The 18,709-nt window shown below is 38.6% G+C and overlaps 1 protein-coding gene across 3 annotated transcripts in view; it reads right to left on the reverse strand.

The window, feature by feature from the left end:
- VAPB (VAMP associated protein B and C) overlaps nt 1-18,709 on the reverse strand; it is a 55,952-nt gene that overhangs the window by 21,751 nt on the left and 15,492 nt on the right. The window contains exons 2-3 of one of the 3 annotated variants that reach the window (XM_081323119.1): nt 17,183-17,563; nt 14,019-14,071 (exon numbers count right to left, since the gene is read on the reverse strand). The exons of 1 other annotated variant lie outside the window; for it this stretch is intronic. In XM_081323119.1, coding sequence (XP_081179245.1) covers nt 14,019-14,061 — 43 coding nt within the window. In that variant the 5' untranslated portion in view covers nt 14,062-14,071; nt 17,183-17,563. The remainder of the gene's footprint in view (nt 1-14,018; nt 14,072-17,182; nt 17,564-18,709) is intronic. One more of the 3 variants, XM_081323120.1, reaches the window with a different exon arrangement.

The following is an 18,709-nucleotide window of genomic DNA, read 5'->3' on the forward strand; positions in this document are numbered from 1 at the left end:
CAGCATGGCACATCTTGCCTCGGGAATCTGCCAATTATGAAGTGATTTATCTTGATTGGATTTTGGTTACATCTCGAAAATCTGGCATTTAACAGGGATGTGTAGACTTTTTATATCCACTGTGTGTGTGTAAGAGAAAGGGGAGGGGGAAGAGAGGGGGGAGGGAGGGAGGAATAAACTTTAATCGGTTGCAGCAATATAACATTAAAGAATAGTTCTGGCAAAACCTTTTAGAATTTAGAATAGAGCTGGAAGGGACCTTGGAAGTCTTCTAGTCCAGCCCCCTGCTCAAGCAGGAGAACCTATACCATCTCAGACAGGTGACTGTCTAGCCACTTCTTTAAAATCTCCAGTGATGGAGCGCCCATGATTTCTGGTGTGTGTGTGTGTGGGGAGGGTAAGCTGTTCCACTGGTTGATTGTCCTCACTGTCAGGGAACTTTCTCCTTAATTCCAGGTTGCTTCTCTTTGATCAGTTTCCAACCATTGTTTCTCATCCTTCCCTCTGATGAACAACGTGATCCCCTTTTCCTTGTGGCAGCCCCTCAGATACGGGAATAGTGCTATCATGTCTCCTCTACTACTACTTTTTTTTAGACTAGCCAAACCCAAGTCCTGTAGCCATTGTTCGTATGTTTTAGTCTCCAGGCCTTTGGTCATCTTAGTAGCTCTTCTCTGATTTTTTTCTAAACTCTCAACATCTTTTTTGTGATATGGTGACCAAAATTGGCTGCAGTATTCCAGGTGTGGTCTCACTAGGGTTTTATAAAGCGGTACTAATACCTCGCGTGAACTTGATTCCATGCCTCTGTTTATACAACCCAGGATTGTATTAGCTTTTTTGGCTGCTGCTGCACACTGCTGGCTCATGGTTAAGTAATTGTCCACTAGGACTCCAAGGTCTCTCTCACAGTTACTGTTTTTAAGCCAGGTCTTGCCAGCAATCCTTTTCCCTTTGTTGTGTAAGCAGCTTATCCAGATTTGGACATAGTCAAAATTTGGGTGAGACACCACCAAAACACCCACTAAACTATGGGCAAGATTGCGAAATTGAAAAAAAAACAAGAAGAAAAAAAACACACACAGTGGCAAACCACTTCTATATTAGTACAAAAAACCTGTACAGATATGTCTATGAAATCACGAAGAATAGTGTGTGGCTCAAAGAAGATTCTACACGTTTATTAATCTCATGTGCAAAATATTGGGTCCAATGGGCTCTTATGAAAATAACAAATGTCATATAGTGGCTGGGAACCATTGGAGTTGGAATGTGATATATCCAGGAAGCATTACACAGGAGACAACATGTCTAGTTATTTGAAGATTATCAGTGGTAGCTTTGGTATGATTACAACACAAGAATCAGAACATAATCCGCTTTGAAGAAATTTGGATCATGATACCATGGCAAATGCTCCTATGCCTCCAAGTTGCTGGACAGATTACTCCAAGTTTCTTGAAGTAGGTTTCAGTGAACACCAGCATTCCCCAATCTATTTCAACCACTATGAAATGGTCCAAAAGACTAAGAGAATGGGGTTTTTTCCCCTATGAATTTTGGATCCATTTACTTCATTAATCAAACGAGTGTCCATCTTATGAATGAGTTGATAGATGTCTCATTGAAACATTAAAAAACAAATAGAAGATTTGCTAAAAGACTTTTGCCTGAAAATGACAAAGCTGTGAGATTTAAATGAAAAATAAAAAAGTGCATCAGGTCAGTCTTGACTCCTGGAGATTGCCTAAATAAGTTCCTGCAATTTTCTTGACAACATTTTTAGAAGCAGTTTGCCACTGCCTTCCTATAGCCAAGATAGAGGGATTGGTCGAAAGTCATCCTAGTAACATTGTGCCTGTCCCATGGTTTCTAGCCTGGTACTTTTAACCACTGCATTAACACTTTAAAAGTGTTGGAAGACGCTGGAAGATGAGCCCCTCAGGTCGGAAGGCGTCCAATATGCTACTGGGGAAGAGCAGAGGGCTAGTACTAGTAGCGCCAGAAAGAATGAAGCGACTGGGCCAAAGCCGAAAGGACGCTCAGCTGTGGATGTGTCTGGTGGTGAAAGGAAAGTCCGATGCTGTAAAGATTTTTTCTCCATAGGAACCTGGAATGTAAGATCCATGAATCAAGGAAAGCTGGACGTGGTCAAACAAGAGATGACAAGACTGAACATCGACATCTTAGGCATCAGCGAACTAAAATGGACAGGAATGGGTGAATTTAATTCAGATGACCATCAGGTATACTACTGCGGGCAAGAATCCCTCAGAAGAAATGGAGTAGCCTTCATAGTCAATAAAAGAGTAGGAAAAGCAATACTGGGATACAATCCTCAAAATGACAGAATGATCTCAGTTCGAATCCAAGGCAAACCATTCAATATCACAGTAGTCCAAGTCTATGCCCCAACCACCAGTGCTGAAGAGGATGAAATTGACCGGTTCTATGAAGCCCTACAGCACCTTATAGAACTAACACCAAAAAATGATGTCCTTATCATCATGGGGGATTGGAATGCTAAAGTAGGAAGCCAAAAGATAACTGGAATAACAGGCAAGTTTGGCCTTGGAGTACAAAATGAAGCAGGGCACAGGCTGATAGAATTTTGTCAAGAGAATACGATGGTCATAGCAAACACTCTTTTCCAACAACCCAAGAGACGGCTCTACACATGGACATCTCCAGACGGTCAACACAGAAATCAGATTGACTATATGCTCTCCAGCCAAAGATGGAGAAGCTCTATACAGTCAGTAAAAACAAGACCAGGAGCTGACTGTGGCTCAGACCATGAGCTTCTCCTTGCAAAGTTTAGGCTTAAACTGAAGAAAGTAGGGAAAAGCACTAGGCCACTCAGGTATGAATTAAATCATATCCCTGTCGAATATACAGTAGAGGTGACAAATAGATTTAAGGAATTAGATCTGATAGACAGAGTGCCTGAAGAACTATGGACAGAGGTTCGCGACATTGTACAACAGGTAGCAACCAAAACCATCCCAAAGAAAAAGAAATGCAAGAAAGCAAAATGGCTGTCAGAGGAAGCTTTGCAAATAGCTGAGGAAAGGAGGGAAGCAAAAGGCAAGGGAGAAAAAGAAAGATACGCCCAACTGAATGCAGAATTCCAGAGAATAGCTAGAAGAGATAAGAATGCCTTCTTAAATGAACAGTGCAAAGAAATAGAAGAAAACAATAGAATAGGGAGGACCAGAGATCTTTTCAAGAAAATTGGAGAGATGAAGGGAACGTTTAATGCAAAAATGGACATGATAAAGGACCAAAATGGCAGGGACCTAACAGAGGCAGAAGAGATTAAGAAGAGGTGGCAAAATTACACAGAAGAACTATACAAGAATGAGCTTAACGTCCCTGATAATCACAATGAGGTGGTCACTGACCTCGAGCCAGACATCCTAGAATGTGAAGTGAAGTGGGCCTTAGAAAAGCTGAGCAACAACAAAGCTAGTGGAGGTGACAGTATTCCAGCTGAGCTATTCAAAATCTTAAAAGACAATGCAGTAAAAGTGCTACACTCAATTTGCCAGCAAATTTGGAAAACTCAACAGTGGCCACAGGATTGGAAAAGATCAGTTTACATTCCAATTCCAAAGAAAGGCAGTGCCAAAGAATGTTCAAACTATCGCACCATTGCACTCATTTCTCATGCTAGCAAAGTCATGCTTAAAATCCTACAAGCTAGACTTCAGCAGTATGTGGATCGAGAACTACCAGAAGTACAGGCAGGATTTCGAAGAGGCAGAGGAACTAGAGATCAAATTGCCAACATACGCTGGATCATGGAGAAAGCTAGAGAGTTCCAGAAAAACATCTACTTCTGCTTCATTGACTACGCTAAAGCCTTTGATTGTGTGGATCATAACAAACTGTGGCAAGTTCTTAAAGAGATGGGAGTACCAGACCATCTTATTTGTCTCTTGAGAAATCTATATGCGGGTCAAGAAGCAACAGTGAGAACTGGACATGGAACCACTGATTGGTTCAAAATTGGGAAAGGAGTCCGGCAAGGCTGTATACTGTCGCCCTGCCTATTTAACTTATATGCAGAGCACATCATGAGAAAGGCAGGGCTAGATGAATCAAAAGTTGGAATTAAGATTGCCGGAAGAAATATCAACAACCTAAGATACGCAGATGATACCACTCTAATGGCAGAAAGTGAAGAAGAACTAAAGAGCCTCTTGTTGCGGGTGAAGAAGGAGAGTGCAAAACTTGGGTTGAAACTTAACATTAAGAAAACCAAGATCATGGCATCTGGCCCTCTCAATTCCTGGCAAATAGATGGGGAAGAAATGGAAGTAGTGACAGATTTTATTTTCCTGGGCTCCAAGATCACTGCAGATGGGGACTGTAGCCAAGAAATTAAAAGACGCTTGCTCCTGGGGAGGAAAGCCATGGCAAATCTAGACAGCACACTAAAAAGCAGAGACATCACCCTGTCAACAAAAGTGCGTATAGTCAAGGCTATGGTCTTCCCAGTTGCAATGTATGGCAGTGAAAGTTGGACCATAAGAAAGGCTGAGCGCCAAAGAATTGAGGCCTTTGAACTATGGTGCTGGAGAAGACTCCTGCGAGTCCCTTGGACTGCAAGGCGATCAAACCGGTCAGTCCTAGAGGAGATCAATCCTGACTGCTCTTTAGAAGGCCAGATCCTGAAGCTAAAACTCAAATACTTTGGCCACCTAATGAGAAGGAAGGACTCATTGGAGAAGAGCCTAATGCTGGGAAAGGTTGAAGGCAATAGAAGAAGGGGACGACAGAGAATGAGGTGGCTGGATGGAGTCACTGAAGCAGTAGGCGCGAGCTTAAATGGACTCCAGAAGATGGTAGAGGACAGGAAGGCCTGGAGGAATGTTGTCCATAGGGTCGCGATGGGTCGGACACGACTTCGCAGCTAACAACAACAACAACATCCTAGTAACATTGTCCCATGGTTTCTAGCCTGGTACTTTTAACCACTGCATTAACACTTTAAAAGCTCATAACTTTGTGAAAAGCAACTTTTCAGCAATAAGAAAAGCAAATACTGAAACAGACTAAATGTTAAAAGCCATTGCCAAGGCTTTTAAAAAAATAAATCTTAATCTCTAGAAACTAATGAAATATTCTGTCATTTACAAGCTCACTTATGCTATTAAGATTTATAAAAGATGCATTGAATCTTAAGGGAACATAAATAAATGATTAAAACTTGTTTTACTACAGAATTTTCTTTTTTTAAAAACCCACGAAGAGTGTGTTCTTCATTAGTACATATTCCATTGCCCTTGAAAAGTTTAAGAAAAACTATTGTTCTCTATTAGTTCCATTCAAGTACATTCAGAAGTACAGCTATAATCATAAGTGGTACTATCCCAAAAAACATTGTTTTGGTCCACCCATGAAATTTATATAATTTTGGTAAGGCAGTATACTCTCAATGATTAAAGAATGGAAAAAAAATCCAAGAATGAAGTCAGTTTATATTTATATATTGTAATACCTTTTCACAGATGTAAACACATGCTTTATAACTATCTGCTCCAGGTGGTTCAAGTAAGTAAATGAAATTCCATACTGTAGGTGAAACTATAGCATGCAGTTTTAAAGCAACAAGTTCAAAGCTACTATTGGTGAGAAGAAAATATTAGGACAGGTGGGAGTAATGTAATTTTGTATTATCCATCCATTAAATCTGATTTAAACTTGTACATCTTTAGCCATGTTAAGGTGATACAAATTCTTAACATTTTAATAGGGAATAGGGAACTTTCACCTAAAGTAACCTTTAAAATAGATCCACATAAATTCTCACTGCATAGACAGCACTAACTGAGAAATTTTCTTTTCTATTCTTTTACTGACCACTCTGCATTTGGCTTCAACCCTCAAATCCTTCAGTGTTACAGTAAACTCCTTGCAGCTGTGCACAAAATTCTTCCTAGGTTCATTTGTTCAGAAAGTTCCAATATTGAAGTTGTGAGGAGATGGTTACAAACTGGGGATATATAAGACTCTGAGTGTTCTGAGAAGATTAGATTCTCTCATGCTGTATCTCTTCTGTGAGGTTCTAACTTTAAATAACCTCTACTGACAACAGATCCATTTTGATTTTTTAAAAAAACATGTCAATAAGAATAGCAATAATTGTTAAATATGTTGTTGTGGAACCCTGAATTTAGTAAATTAGCAGACTATCTTTGGATAAGGTTCTTACAAGAATGAAAGGTAGTTTTTGCTGCCTTGGGGAACATGATGTCTTGAATCAGTCTGGAAGACCTTTGTGCCATTTATGGTCCCAGCCTTCTTTTTTCTTAGGAAACAAGTTAAAACCTGAGAGTTGTTGGTCTGGAGTTCTGCTTAGGCAACCATAATAGTCAGTTGACTATCCCCATTATTTTAATTATTTTGCTTTTTAATTGTATTTTATACTGCTCCGTGCCACATTAGGCATCATACGGATTATGATGACTTATATTGTTAAAAAAAATAAGGGAAAAAAGTCAAAACTCCTTTGACACTTCTGCTCATGCTTCTAGAGAATCTGCTTCTTTATTCAATTTGTCTATCAATCATTTTTATGAAGCTATCCCAGGAATATATGAGGAAGGGGCTTTTTTAGGAAAAAAAGAATGACATATTGTATTATTTTATAAGATTATTTGAGTTGTAATCAACCATTTAACCATGGCTAAGGCTTTTATGATCTTGATGTTCAGGCAGAAAAAAAGGGGAAAAAATCCATCAAATGCTTTTGGCCCACAGGAGGAAGAGTAGTATAAAAATGAAATAAATAATAACAGCAAGAAAACTTTGATAATACCGCTATAAGGACAGGAGGAGAAAGTAGTAATTAAGCAAGCACTGATATCTAACCATCATAGAAATACCATCATAGAATGTATATGTCGACGAAAAAATAATAACTTGCAAGGAGAAATCTTTAAAACTCAAAAGACTTTAACATTTCAGAGACAAAGTTATCAATGCTAGCACCCCCCTACTAATTTTGAGGGGAAAACCTCAAGCCAGAAATGACATTTCAAAAATGGTGAAAGAAACATTGCTCTTTTTTCAGCCATGGTGTAAATCATATAGCTATTTAATTCTTGGTTAAGAAATTCCAGTTCCACGTTGGTGAAGCTGATCAGAAAAGAACTGTGTGGCTAAAGCAGTACTTTAAACAAAGGATGAATCATAATGGAGGAAGGGGAAGGGAGAGGAATGTTTTCCACTTAACAAGGATGTATGCTGCAATGATGGAGTTGTAATTAAAAACTTAAGCAACAATTTTTGCATTAAAACCAGAAAGGGAAGCCAAAAGCCCTTAATCTGATTAAAAGGTACAGATGCCAAAAACTCAAAATGCTGTGCTTTGTTCTAGAGATTACTTACCGTATTCTGGATAAATTAATCCTATTCACTGAAATGTGTTTGCTGCCAGACCTCTGCTTATTAAAAACACCCTCTACCCCTCATTTCTGTCTTGTCCCCTGCTCAGGAATGGAAGTACCAAGAAATCTGAGACTAGAAACTCGGAGACTGTGAGTTCTAGTCTAGTCCCGCCTTAGGAACAAACCCAGCTGGGTGACCTTGGGCCAGTCACTTTCTCTCAACCCTGTGAAGGAGGCAATGACACACCATTTCTGAGAAACTTTGCCAAGAACAATGCGGGCACTTGTCTGGGCAGTCTCTAAAAATCAGACACAATTGGACAACAAAAAAAGGAGACCAAAACACATAACTTTGTAATATGGCTTTGAGTTTTAAAAGAAAGAAAGAAAGAAAATTAAAAGGCTGAAATAAAGCTTCTTGGTTATAGGTAAGGCAAAATGGAAACTCTATGAAGAACATTTACAGGTAGTCCTCGACTTACAACCACAACCGATCCCAAAATTTCTGCTGCTAAGTGGGACATCTGTTAAGTAAGTTGCCCCATCTTACAACCTTTCTTGCCACAGTTGTTAAGTGAATCACTGCAGTTGTTAAGTTAGTAATACGGTTGTTAAGTGCATCTGCCTTCCCCATTGACTTTGCTTGTCACAAGTTTACAAAAGGTGATCATGTGACTCTGGGACACAGCAATTGTCACAAATGAGTCATTGCCAAGCAACTGAATTTTGATCACGTGACCACGGGGACGCTGCAATGGTTGTAAGTGCAAAAAATGGTCATAAGCCACTTTGTTCAGTGCTGTTATAACTTCGGTCACTAAGTGAACTATTGTAAGTCAAGAACTACCTGTACTTCTTTTTTTTTAATTTCTATTTTGCTTTTTCTTCAGGGAGTTCCAGAAAGTACACTAAGTGCCCTTTCCTCCTCAGAAAAAAACTAAGCTAAGAAAAAGAGTGGCCTCAAATCAGGGTAGAGTGGAATCTGCATCTCCTCAAGGCCAGCCTAGCTTCTTATTCACTTATTATGTTTGTCTACCCGGCACAGAGATTTGGTAGCATAAAAATAAATTGATTATCCTGCATATTTAAAGTGGCTGCTTCTTTAGGTCTTGGTTCGAACAACTGTTGCATCTTATTGATAGGATTAACATTTAAAAGTGGATTCTCCAAGTGGACAGTTTCACCTGAGTATAAAATACATATATTACAATTCTGTTGTGGAATTCTATACAAGCCAAAGGAGACAGATATTCTGAATGGCCCTCCAATGCTTCCAGCCCTGTTTGGAAGGGGCAGCAATAAAAGAATGTGTTTCCGCCAACTGAAATCTTAAAAGAGAATTTATGGGAAAGGATTGCAAGCAGAAAAACATTTTAAGAAGCAATGAAACAGCACTTGTCAGGACAAGTGAACTTATAATTTTGATACATACTGGCCCAAATTTGAACAGCCAACACTTTAAAAATCAGCCCTTACCAAGAAAACCTAAAGTCCAGTGTCCAGCCCTGCTGTCACAGAAAGATAAGAGGTTGTTGTTGTTGTTAGCTGCGAAGTCGTGTCTGACCCATTGCGACCCTATGGACAACGTTCCTCCAGGCCTTCCTGTCCTCTACCATCTTCTGGAGTCCATTTAAGCTCACACCTACTGTTTCAGTGACTCCATCCAGCCAACTCATTCTCTGTCGTCCCCTTCTTCTCTTGCCCTCAATCTTTCCCAGCATTAGGCTCTTCTCCAGGGAGTCCTTCCTTCTCATTAGGTGGCCAAAGTATTTGAGTTTTAGCTTCAGGATCTGACCTTCTAAAGAGCAGTCAGGGTTGATCTTGGACTGACCGGTTTGATCGCCTTGCAGTCCAAGGGACTCGCAGGAGTCTTCTCCAGCACCATAGTTCAAAGGCCTCAATTCTTTGGCGCTCAGTCTTTTTTATGGTCCAACTTTCACTGCCATACATTGCAACTGGGAAGACCATAGCCTTGACTATACGCACTTTTGTTGGCAGGGTGACGTCTCTGCTTTTTAGTGTACTGTCTAGATTTGCCATGGCTTTCCTCCCCAGGAGCAAGCGTCTTTTAATTTCTTGGCTACAGTCTCCATCTGCAGTGATCTTGGAGCCCAGGAAAATAAACTCTGTCACTACCTCCATTTCTTCCTCATCTATTTGCCAGGAATTGAGAGGGCCGGACGCCATGATCTTGGTTTTCTTAATGTTAAGTTTCAACCCAAGTTTTGCACTCTCCTTCTTCACCCGCAACTAGAGGCTCTTTTGTTCTTCTTCACTTTCTGCCATTAGAGTGGTATCATCTCCATATCTTAGGTTGTTGATATTTCTTCCGGCAATCTTAATTCCAACTTTTGATTCATCTAGCCCTGCCTTTCTCATGATGTGCTCTGCATATAAGTTAAATAGGCAGGGTGACAGTATACAGCCTTGCCGGACTCCTTTCCCAATTTTGAACCAATCAGTGGTTCCGTGTCCAGACAAATAAGATGGCCTGGTATGCCCATCTCTTTAAGAACTTGCCACAGTTTGTTATGATCCACACAATCAAAGGTTTTAGCATAGTCAATGAAGCAGAAGTAGATGTTTTTCTGGAACTCCCTAGCTTTCTCCATGATCCAGCGTATGTTGGCAATTTGCTCTCTAGTTCCTCTGCCTCTTCGAAATCCTGCCTGTACTTCTGGTAGTTCTCGATCCACTGCTGGAGTCCAGTTTGTAGGATTTTAAGCATAACTTTACTAGCATGAGAAATGAGTGCAATGGTACGATAGTTTGAACATTCTTTGGCACTGCCTTTCTTCGTCATTAACGCTTGGCTATCCAGGCTTTCAGGAAACTGTCTTTGTTGATCTTTCACGTCCTCTATGTTAGCATCACTATCTTGCACATTACGTTTTCCCATAGTATGTTGTTGGTACTTAAGGTTATTTCCCCTTCATGGATTGTTTAATGAGATTCAGACTGGAGGCGCAGTTCCTCCATCATGGAGGACAGCTTTTTTATCGTTGATCCCAAAGGAGGATCAAGATCTTACTCAACCTAAAAATTATAGACCTATATCGCTTTTAAATACAGATTATAAGATTTTTGCTAAAGTATTGGCTAATAGATTAATGCAAGTTTTGAAACAAATGATTCATAATGATCAATCGGGATTTATATCTGGGAGGTATATGAAATATAATGTAAGACAAATTGTTAACTTGCTTGAATATTTGGATAAGAACAACCAAGTCTCCGCAGCATTGATATTTTTGGATGCAGAGAAAGCCTTTGACCAATTGAATTGGCAATTTTTATTAAGAGTCGTTGAGGAGATGAATTTTGGAGAAAGTTTTCTACATGCTATTAAAGCTATATATCAACAACAAACTGCACAAATTATAGTTAATGGGGGATTAACAGAGACTTTTAAAATTGAAAAAGGTACAAGACAGGGTTGCCCCCTATCACCATTATTGTTTGTTTTAACATTAGAGATTTTACTAATTAAAATTCGAGAGTCCTCTTTGATAAGGGGAATTAAAATAAAAAAGAATGATTATAGATTGAGAGCTTTTGCTGATGACTTGGTTGTGACAATATCCCAACCGTTACAGTCGGTTATAGACTTGATGGAAATTATAACTCAGTATGGTAAGGTTTCTGGGTTTAAGGTGAATAGTAATAAGACTAAGATATTATCCAAGAATTTATCTATGAGTGAAAGGGATATGTTATCTGAATTAACAGGTTTTGAAATAGTGAAGAAGGTTAAATATCTAGGAGTATATATTGCAGCTTCAAATGTAAAATTGTATAAGAATAATTATGAAACACTATGGTTGAAGGTACAAAGGGACTTAAATAATTGGAAAAAATTACAATTATAATTACTGGGAAGAATTGCAGTTGTTAAAATGAATGTTCTACCAAAGTTTCTCTTTTTGTTTCAGATGATACCTATATTGAAAAAGGATGCCAACCTTGATCAATGGCAGAAGGGTATTAACGAATTTATCTGGGCGGGGAAAAAACCAAGAGTTAAATTCAAGATTTTACAAGATGCCAGGGAAAGAGGGGGACTCAAGGCGCCGAACTTGAAATTGTACTATGATGCGGTTGCCTTGACCTGGGTTAGTGATTGGCTTAATCTAACTAACAAGAGAATATTGCATCTTGAGGGATGGGATTTGGTATATGGATGGCATGCATACTTGCTTTATGATAAGAAGGTAGACAGGGCTTTTAAATCTCATATTCTTAGAAGTGCTTTATTGCGTGTCTGGAAAAAGTATTATTATAAGTTAAATTATAAAATACTGATTTGGGGAATTCCTGGACATGCGATAGAGGGCGTATCTATGGGAGTGAGTATGGATATGGTTTCTTATAAGGAACTACTTAGATTGCAAGGGAATGATTGGCAACTTAAACCAGTAGAGGAGTTAAGACAAGAAAACATAAGTTACTCTTGGTTTCAATACTGTATACCCAATTGAAAGCTACTGTACTGTAGGTGGAAGTCAGATCAAAAGGTTGGCATCACAATTACAGATCAAAATTTAGTAAAGCAAATTAGAGATTCAAATTGTGCACATATAAAGAGGATATATAATGCTTTAATTGAATTGGATTCGGAAACGGAACTGGTTAAAGACTGCATGATAAAATGGGCACAAAATATTCAGGAACCAATTTCGTTGGACACCTGGGAGATAATTTGGGTTGTTGTTGTTGTTAGCTGCGAAGTCGTGTCCGACCCATCGCGACCCTATGGACAACATTCCTCCAGGCCTTCCTGTCCTCTACCATCTTCTGGAGTCCATTTAAGCTCACGCCTACTGCTTCAGTGACTCCATCCAGCCACCTCATTCTCTGTCGTCCCCTTCTTCTATTGCTCTCGATCTTTCCCAGCATTAGGCTCTTCTCCAGTGAGTCCTTCCTTCTCATTAGGTAGGACTCACTGGAGAAGAGCCTAATGCTGGGAAAGATCGAGGGCAATAGAAGAAGGGGACGACAGAGAATGAGGTGGCTGGATGGAGTCACTGAAGCAATTTGGGTTAGAAATGTTAAATTTACCCAGGCTCAAAATCTAAGAGAAAATTTTTATAAAATGTTTTATAGATGGCATCTGGATCCCAAGAAATTGTCCAACATGTATCCTAATTTACAGTCTAAATGTTGGAGGTGTGGTAGTTTAGAAGCTACCTATTTTCACATCTGGTGGACTTGTAGAAATATAAAAGCTTTTTGGATTAAAATTTGGTGGAACATTCAAAAGATTTTTAAGAGAAAGATAAAGTTTTCCCCGCAATTGTTTTTATTGGGCATTGTTGTAGATTGTGATGTTAAAGAAACTAACTTGATGTTGAACATGATAACAGCAGCAAGGTTACTGGTGGGACAATATTGGAAGAAGGATAGTTTGCCCACTGTAGAAGAATGGGTGTTTAAAGTTTCGAATCTTGCAGAAATGTCTAAGATTTCTGCTTATCTAAAGGATCATTCACAGGAAAGATATATTTCAGTTTGGAGGAGATGGATAAATTATATTCAAAACAAATATGGGACTAAAAAGTATCATTTAGCTTATGAGTAGATTTTAGTGGGATATTGTTATTGGTATGTTGTTTGTAGTTATGTTAAAAGAGAGTTAAAGCGCATTATGAACTTGGTTAATTGTATATTATGCATAATTTTTATTTAGAATATGATTATTGTAACTATAATCCTGTATTTAGCTCTGGGAAGTGGGGGGGGGGAAGTGGGTGGGTTTGGGGTGGGAGGGATTTGGGGATATATTGTAAAATTTTGTTTTTGTAAAACTCTTTAATAAAAAAAAAGGTTATTTCCCCTTCATGGATTACTGCCTTGTCGTGGCGAAGGGGCTTGCGTAATTCAATGAAGCTATGAGCTATGCCGTGCAGGGCCACCTAAGACGGACAGGTCATAGCAGAGAGTTCTGACAAAACGTGATCCACTGGAGAAGGAAATGGCAAGAGGTTGTAAGGAAAAGCAAAAATGTTAAAGCATCTAAAAGGCAACCCAGTGCTCTGCAGTAAAATAAAAAAAATGTTAAAATTTATGAAATTCCACTATGCTGCAACTAGGTTGGGAAAGACTGAGCGGTGACAGGGGTTCCCAGTGCAGAGTTTCAGGATCAATTACCAAAGTTTAGACTGACTGCAACATTAATTACAGGATCTCTTTTATTTCCTTTTCTATGGACAAGGTGTTGGCACAATCTACACAACAATCCACAGCACTACTAAAGCATCATAATCAACGTTAACAAGCTGCCAAGGAGTTGTATAACCACAAATATCTTTCTAGCAATCACTTGCCCTTTTGTTTGTGTACAGAGAGATGCCTCCTGCATTACCATCAGATGATATTGATGGTAATGGAAAACTTCCTGGTCAGAGAAGAAAAGCAAATGGACTTGGTATGAAATTTGGTTACAGAGGGATGGGGCCTGACGAAGAAAAGATTCTTCTTTCTCTTTAGTGAGAAGGTTAGGCCGTAACAATTTTTCCCCCCCTGTTCGTATCAGGAGACCCATAGCCTGGAAACTTCTTGTTGTTTCCAATTTTTGTTTCCAAGAGGGGGGAAAAAAGAGGTAAATTCCCAAACAGAACTTACTGTGTCGATGGAGAAAACTGCTTCCTCCCTCCCAGCTTGTCATGCAGTAACAGCTGTGGAGTAAGGTGTGGGCCATCAGTAAAGGTAGAAACCAACATAATCCTATTTTACTAAGCAGCAAATTGCAATGTTCCTCTGGCAATTATAACTCAGCAACAACCACACAGTAATGAGGAAGATCCAACTGCATGCAGGAACACCCGCCCTTTTCTCATAGATACGCAGTTAGAGAGTAGAAATGATGCCACAGACCAGGAACTCTTGCAGCAAAACAAGCCATTATCTGCTAAACTGTAAGGCTTTATCTACTTTAACTGGAAGCTCTACCCATGCTGCAACAATGATCGTGTGAAAAACTAAAATAAAATAACTAAAATAAGTCACTATTTTCTGTGCTATTCTAACTTTGAATGGTCACTAAACAAATACTGTTAGTCAAGAACTTCCTGTACTGAATTATAATTTAGAATTTTATCTCAATTAACACGCCATAAGTAACTACCTATGAAGGATTACATAGGCGAGATAGATTTTATGGACCCATGTTTATGAAAACTGTTCTTGAAACATTGAACCAAACAAAATATTCCATGAAATATACAAGAAATGCACTGCTTGTAGAATTATACTATCAGAGATCTGGAAAGGAACCATTCAAGCAAAGATGTTGAAGTTCCTATTTAGCCCAGAAATCCAAATTAAAACATTCCAAACAGATGAATCCTAGCCTCTGTTTGAATTCATTCAATGAAGTACAATTAGTCTGGTTGTCTAAATCAGGGGTGTGAAACTGCTGGCCTGCGGGCCGGATGCATCATGCTAAAACTGCACCCACCCCATTGCTGGCTATGGGAAAAAAGTCACATGATGTTGTGGCACATCACGTGACATCGCGAGTTTGACACCGTGGTCTAAATGATCTTACTGTTAGGAAAACCTTTCCTAACATTTAATCAGAATCTGCCTTTTTATAACTTCAGACCACTGTTTCAAGCCCTACACCCTGAAATAATGGAGAATAGATCTCCACTTTCTTATCTGCAACATTCCTTGAGATTCCTGAAGAATGCTGTCATATCTCCCAAAGTTAATGTCACCCTATGATTCAGTCAAGTTTGAACTGGAATCCTTTTCTTTCAACCAGTTCTTCACAATTACCTGGAAGCAAACCAAAGGTATAGAGGAGTATACAAATAATGTTAAAGAAGGAATGTAAGAATCATTCATTCATAATTATTATACTAAGTCAATCTTAACTCAGGCCTGGGAAGGAAGGTGAGAAAAAAAGCTTAAGAATACTGTGGCTTGATTCTGTTCGTTATAAAAGAGGCAAAAGGAAACTCTTGTCAAATTCTCAGTATTTTGTTATTATATTACTCAACGATAAAATAACATTTCAATAGTCATTCTGAAGTCCATTTCCTGACTTGGACTACATCAAAGGACTGATAAGATGGCATTATCCTTTGAAAACACTGGCAAAGATTGTCTGGCAGATATTTACTGTCCTTGGCAGGGGAAACCACTGAACGAACCAAAATATAAAGGTTCTGTATTATACAATTCAAGACCCTACATTTGAATGTGTGTACATTTTGATCAGATGTTCATTTTGATCCAGAATTTGTGGGGTAGACAGTAGGAATGAAGAATTTGAGGTCCTACCACAGAATGTCATAATCAGAAACAATTTCTCCTTCCCCTGTAATCTTCCTAAAAATAGTAGAGGAGAACTTCTTCATCAAGATCCAGAAACTGATCCTGATCACATTTAACAGAGTATTACAATTAATTAACTATGCTCGTATTCAGTTCACTTACCCACTAATACCAGTGGGAGTTTTCCCAGCAACATGTACAATTTCTAATTATAGTGGCTTTACATTCTGTATGATCTTTTATCAGATTGCAAGATGGTTTTCAGTCCAGTATAGCACAATCTTTAAGCCAAGCACAGCTATATAATTCAACTATGCATTCACAAACTAAATAACAATGGAAGTGTTAAGATGATGGTACTGTACTGTAAGGTTAAGCTGCTTTCTTGCAGATAAAACATCCTGGTTCCCAATTATTAAACCAAGCTTAGTAACCAAAACCTGGAGAGCTATTTGATCAAAGAAAAGAACAGGTTCTGGCTGATGGCTGCAACTTTTATTCTAGTTTGAAAACCTAGCAACCAAATACAGGTCAAATATGAAAATCCTGTTCCATCACCAAGCCTTGTGAAAGGGAATCTGACAGGTATGGTCTGCTATCAAGAAATTTCTTTATAATCTAAATGTCTAATTAGGAAACAAATGATACTAAGAGGAATATATGGAGGGCCTGCCTTGCTTTCTTCTGTAAGAATAAAAGCTTATATTGAGAAAAATGTGCTTCCATTACAAATGCCTCTTTGCAAAACAATTACTATAAGAATTTCCTATTTACAGAAGGCTCATGTTCATTTTTGAATCTTGATACAGATAAAAATTGTGAAGAATGTTTATAGCTTCAAGCTTCCTCCCTGCCTTTCAGAATAAAACTAATCAGCAAGCAGGAATTTGCAGCAAAAAGATTAATGACCGAACTGTAATCCTTAAATCTTAGTGAGGATAGCACAATTACAATCCTTTAGCAAATTCTTTTCATCCAGCCAAGATACTAGAGGATACATACAAGGTCTCAAGGGAGCTCATAATTGGGTTGTCCTATTCCAGGGGTAGGCAACCTTGGCTCTTTTATGACTCTTGGACTTCAACTCCCAGAATTCCTGAGCCAGCTGGCTCAGGAATTCTGGGAGTTGAAGTCCACGAGTCATAAAAGAGCCAAGGTTGCCTACCCCTGTCCTATTCCCTTAACTGTAAAAGCTTTTCACATGCCCTCCCTGCCCCAGTCCCCGATGCACAATGCTAACTAACTTCATTACAGACCTGCTGCTGGAATCAAGAAGTCTCTTCCCTTCTAGAATCTGAGCAAACATGGAAGTTAAATGTGCATATTAAGCGGCTGCCTCTTGAAAAACAGAAGACAGCAAAGAAAGAGAACATAATATGTATTTTTTCATGCATTAAAAATTTGTAGTTGCCACTTTCCCAGCTAAGATGATGTTACTCCCTTTTCTTTCATTAAAGGAAGCACGTATGAGTCAAGCATGCAGTATTCAGGTTCCACTGACTAACCTGAAAGAAACAACATGGAGCCCTGCTGGTGTTTTTCAGCCTACAGTGCTGTACTACTGGAAATGCTAGTTGGAGCTGATGAAACCTGCAGTTCAAAATATCTTGAGATAGTATCAGGTTGCCTATGGTATATTTTGGTAAAAGAATTCGATTCTATAAGGAAAAACAGCAGAGAGATGTTTTTATGGCTTTATGTAGTCAAGACACTTCTTCATTATGCCCGCTCTTCTTTTCATGTTTGACAATACCCATGCATCCACTCTATTAGTTAGGTTGGGAAGGAGATTGGATGCTCATACAGTTCACAAGGATAAATCCATAACTTGATATGTTTAGATTCCAAGTATTTGTGGTTCCCAATGTCACTGCTATCATCAAATCCTAGTGGATAAAAATGGGAAAAAACTGTGAGATAAACTGTAGTTTCTCCTAGAACCATACACAGTGCCATAGATATTAATATATAAGCATCCAACGAAAGATATAAGCTTATATCCATATAGCTTTGGTCGGGGTGGATAACAATCAATGATTTTTTTAAAAAAAAATCAGATTTTTTAAAATTTAAATTGGATTTTTTGATTTTTATCAAATTTATTTTAATAAAAGGCTTTTGGAGTAAAAATCTATCTAAACATAGTTTTAAGGTACATTTAAGATACATCAATAGTTTAGTTTATTCAGCATGAAATGGAGCTTAGTTTTGTAGCATGAGGCTGTATATTCTGCAATATTTACATTTTTGGTAATTCATTCAATGAATCCAAACTCTGCAAGCTGAGATAACATGCACTGAATTGATGCATTCACACAATTTCACAGTAACCATGAGATAAATCATAAAACGAAGTTCAGGAATATTCCTTTATCCCATTGTTCTGCAAATCTATGTACATTACAAATTGTATGAGTGTTTGAAGTGAAAGGCATCTGTACTAGGCTCTAAGTGTTTTAATTAAATAAAAGAATTTGAGTAGTTTTCCAACTATGTGTCATTAACCTATTAACCTAAAATTGGTTCTGATATCACTGTTTTACTAACCTGACAGCTTATTATTCTAAACAGGAAACCTTCACTTTGCTTGCAAATAATATTAAAGATTCTGACTACCAGCAAGAATGAGTCCTTACATTTAAAGAGCACCTGTCATTTCAGATCCATCAGGGCAGCGCCTGTTAGTGGGCATCCACTCACCTGCTGCCTGCCACGTCCCTCACCTTGTTGTGTCACTGCGGCATCACCAGCTGTCCTATTAAAATGAACGGGACTGTCAGTGAGTCAACAGAGGGTCAGAGGAGGAGCCGCTGTGGGACAAAGATGACAGTTGCTCTTTAAAAGTTATGATTTAAATCGAGTTGATTTAAATCAAGTCTTTTTACTAGTGATTTAAATCATGATTTAAATTGTGATTTAAATCAACTTGATTTGAATCAAATCCACCCTGGCCTTTCTACTTGTGGAGAGTAGGAAAAAATGACCTTACAAAAAAGGGAAATAAGTATTAGTAACGAATGACGTTCAGAAGC

The sequence above is a fragment of the Vipera berus genome (genome assembly GCF_964194415.1).
Source record: "Vipera berus genome assembly, chromosome: 3".
Lineage (NCBI taxonomy): Eukaryota > Metazoa > Chordata > Lepidosauria > Squamata > Viperidae > Vipera > Vipera berus.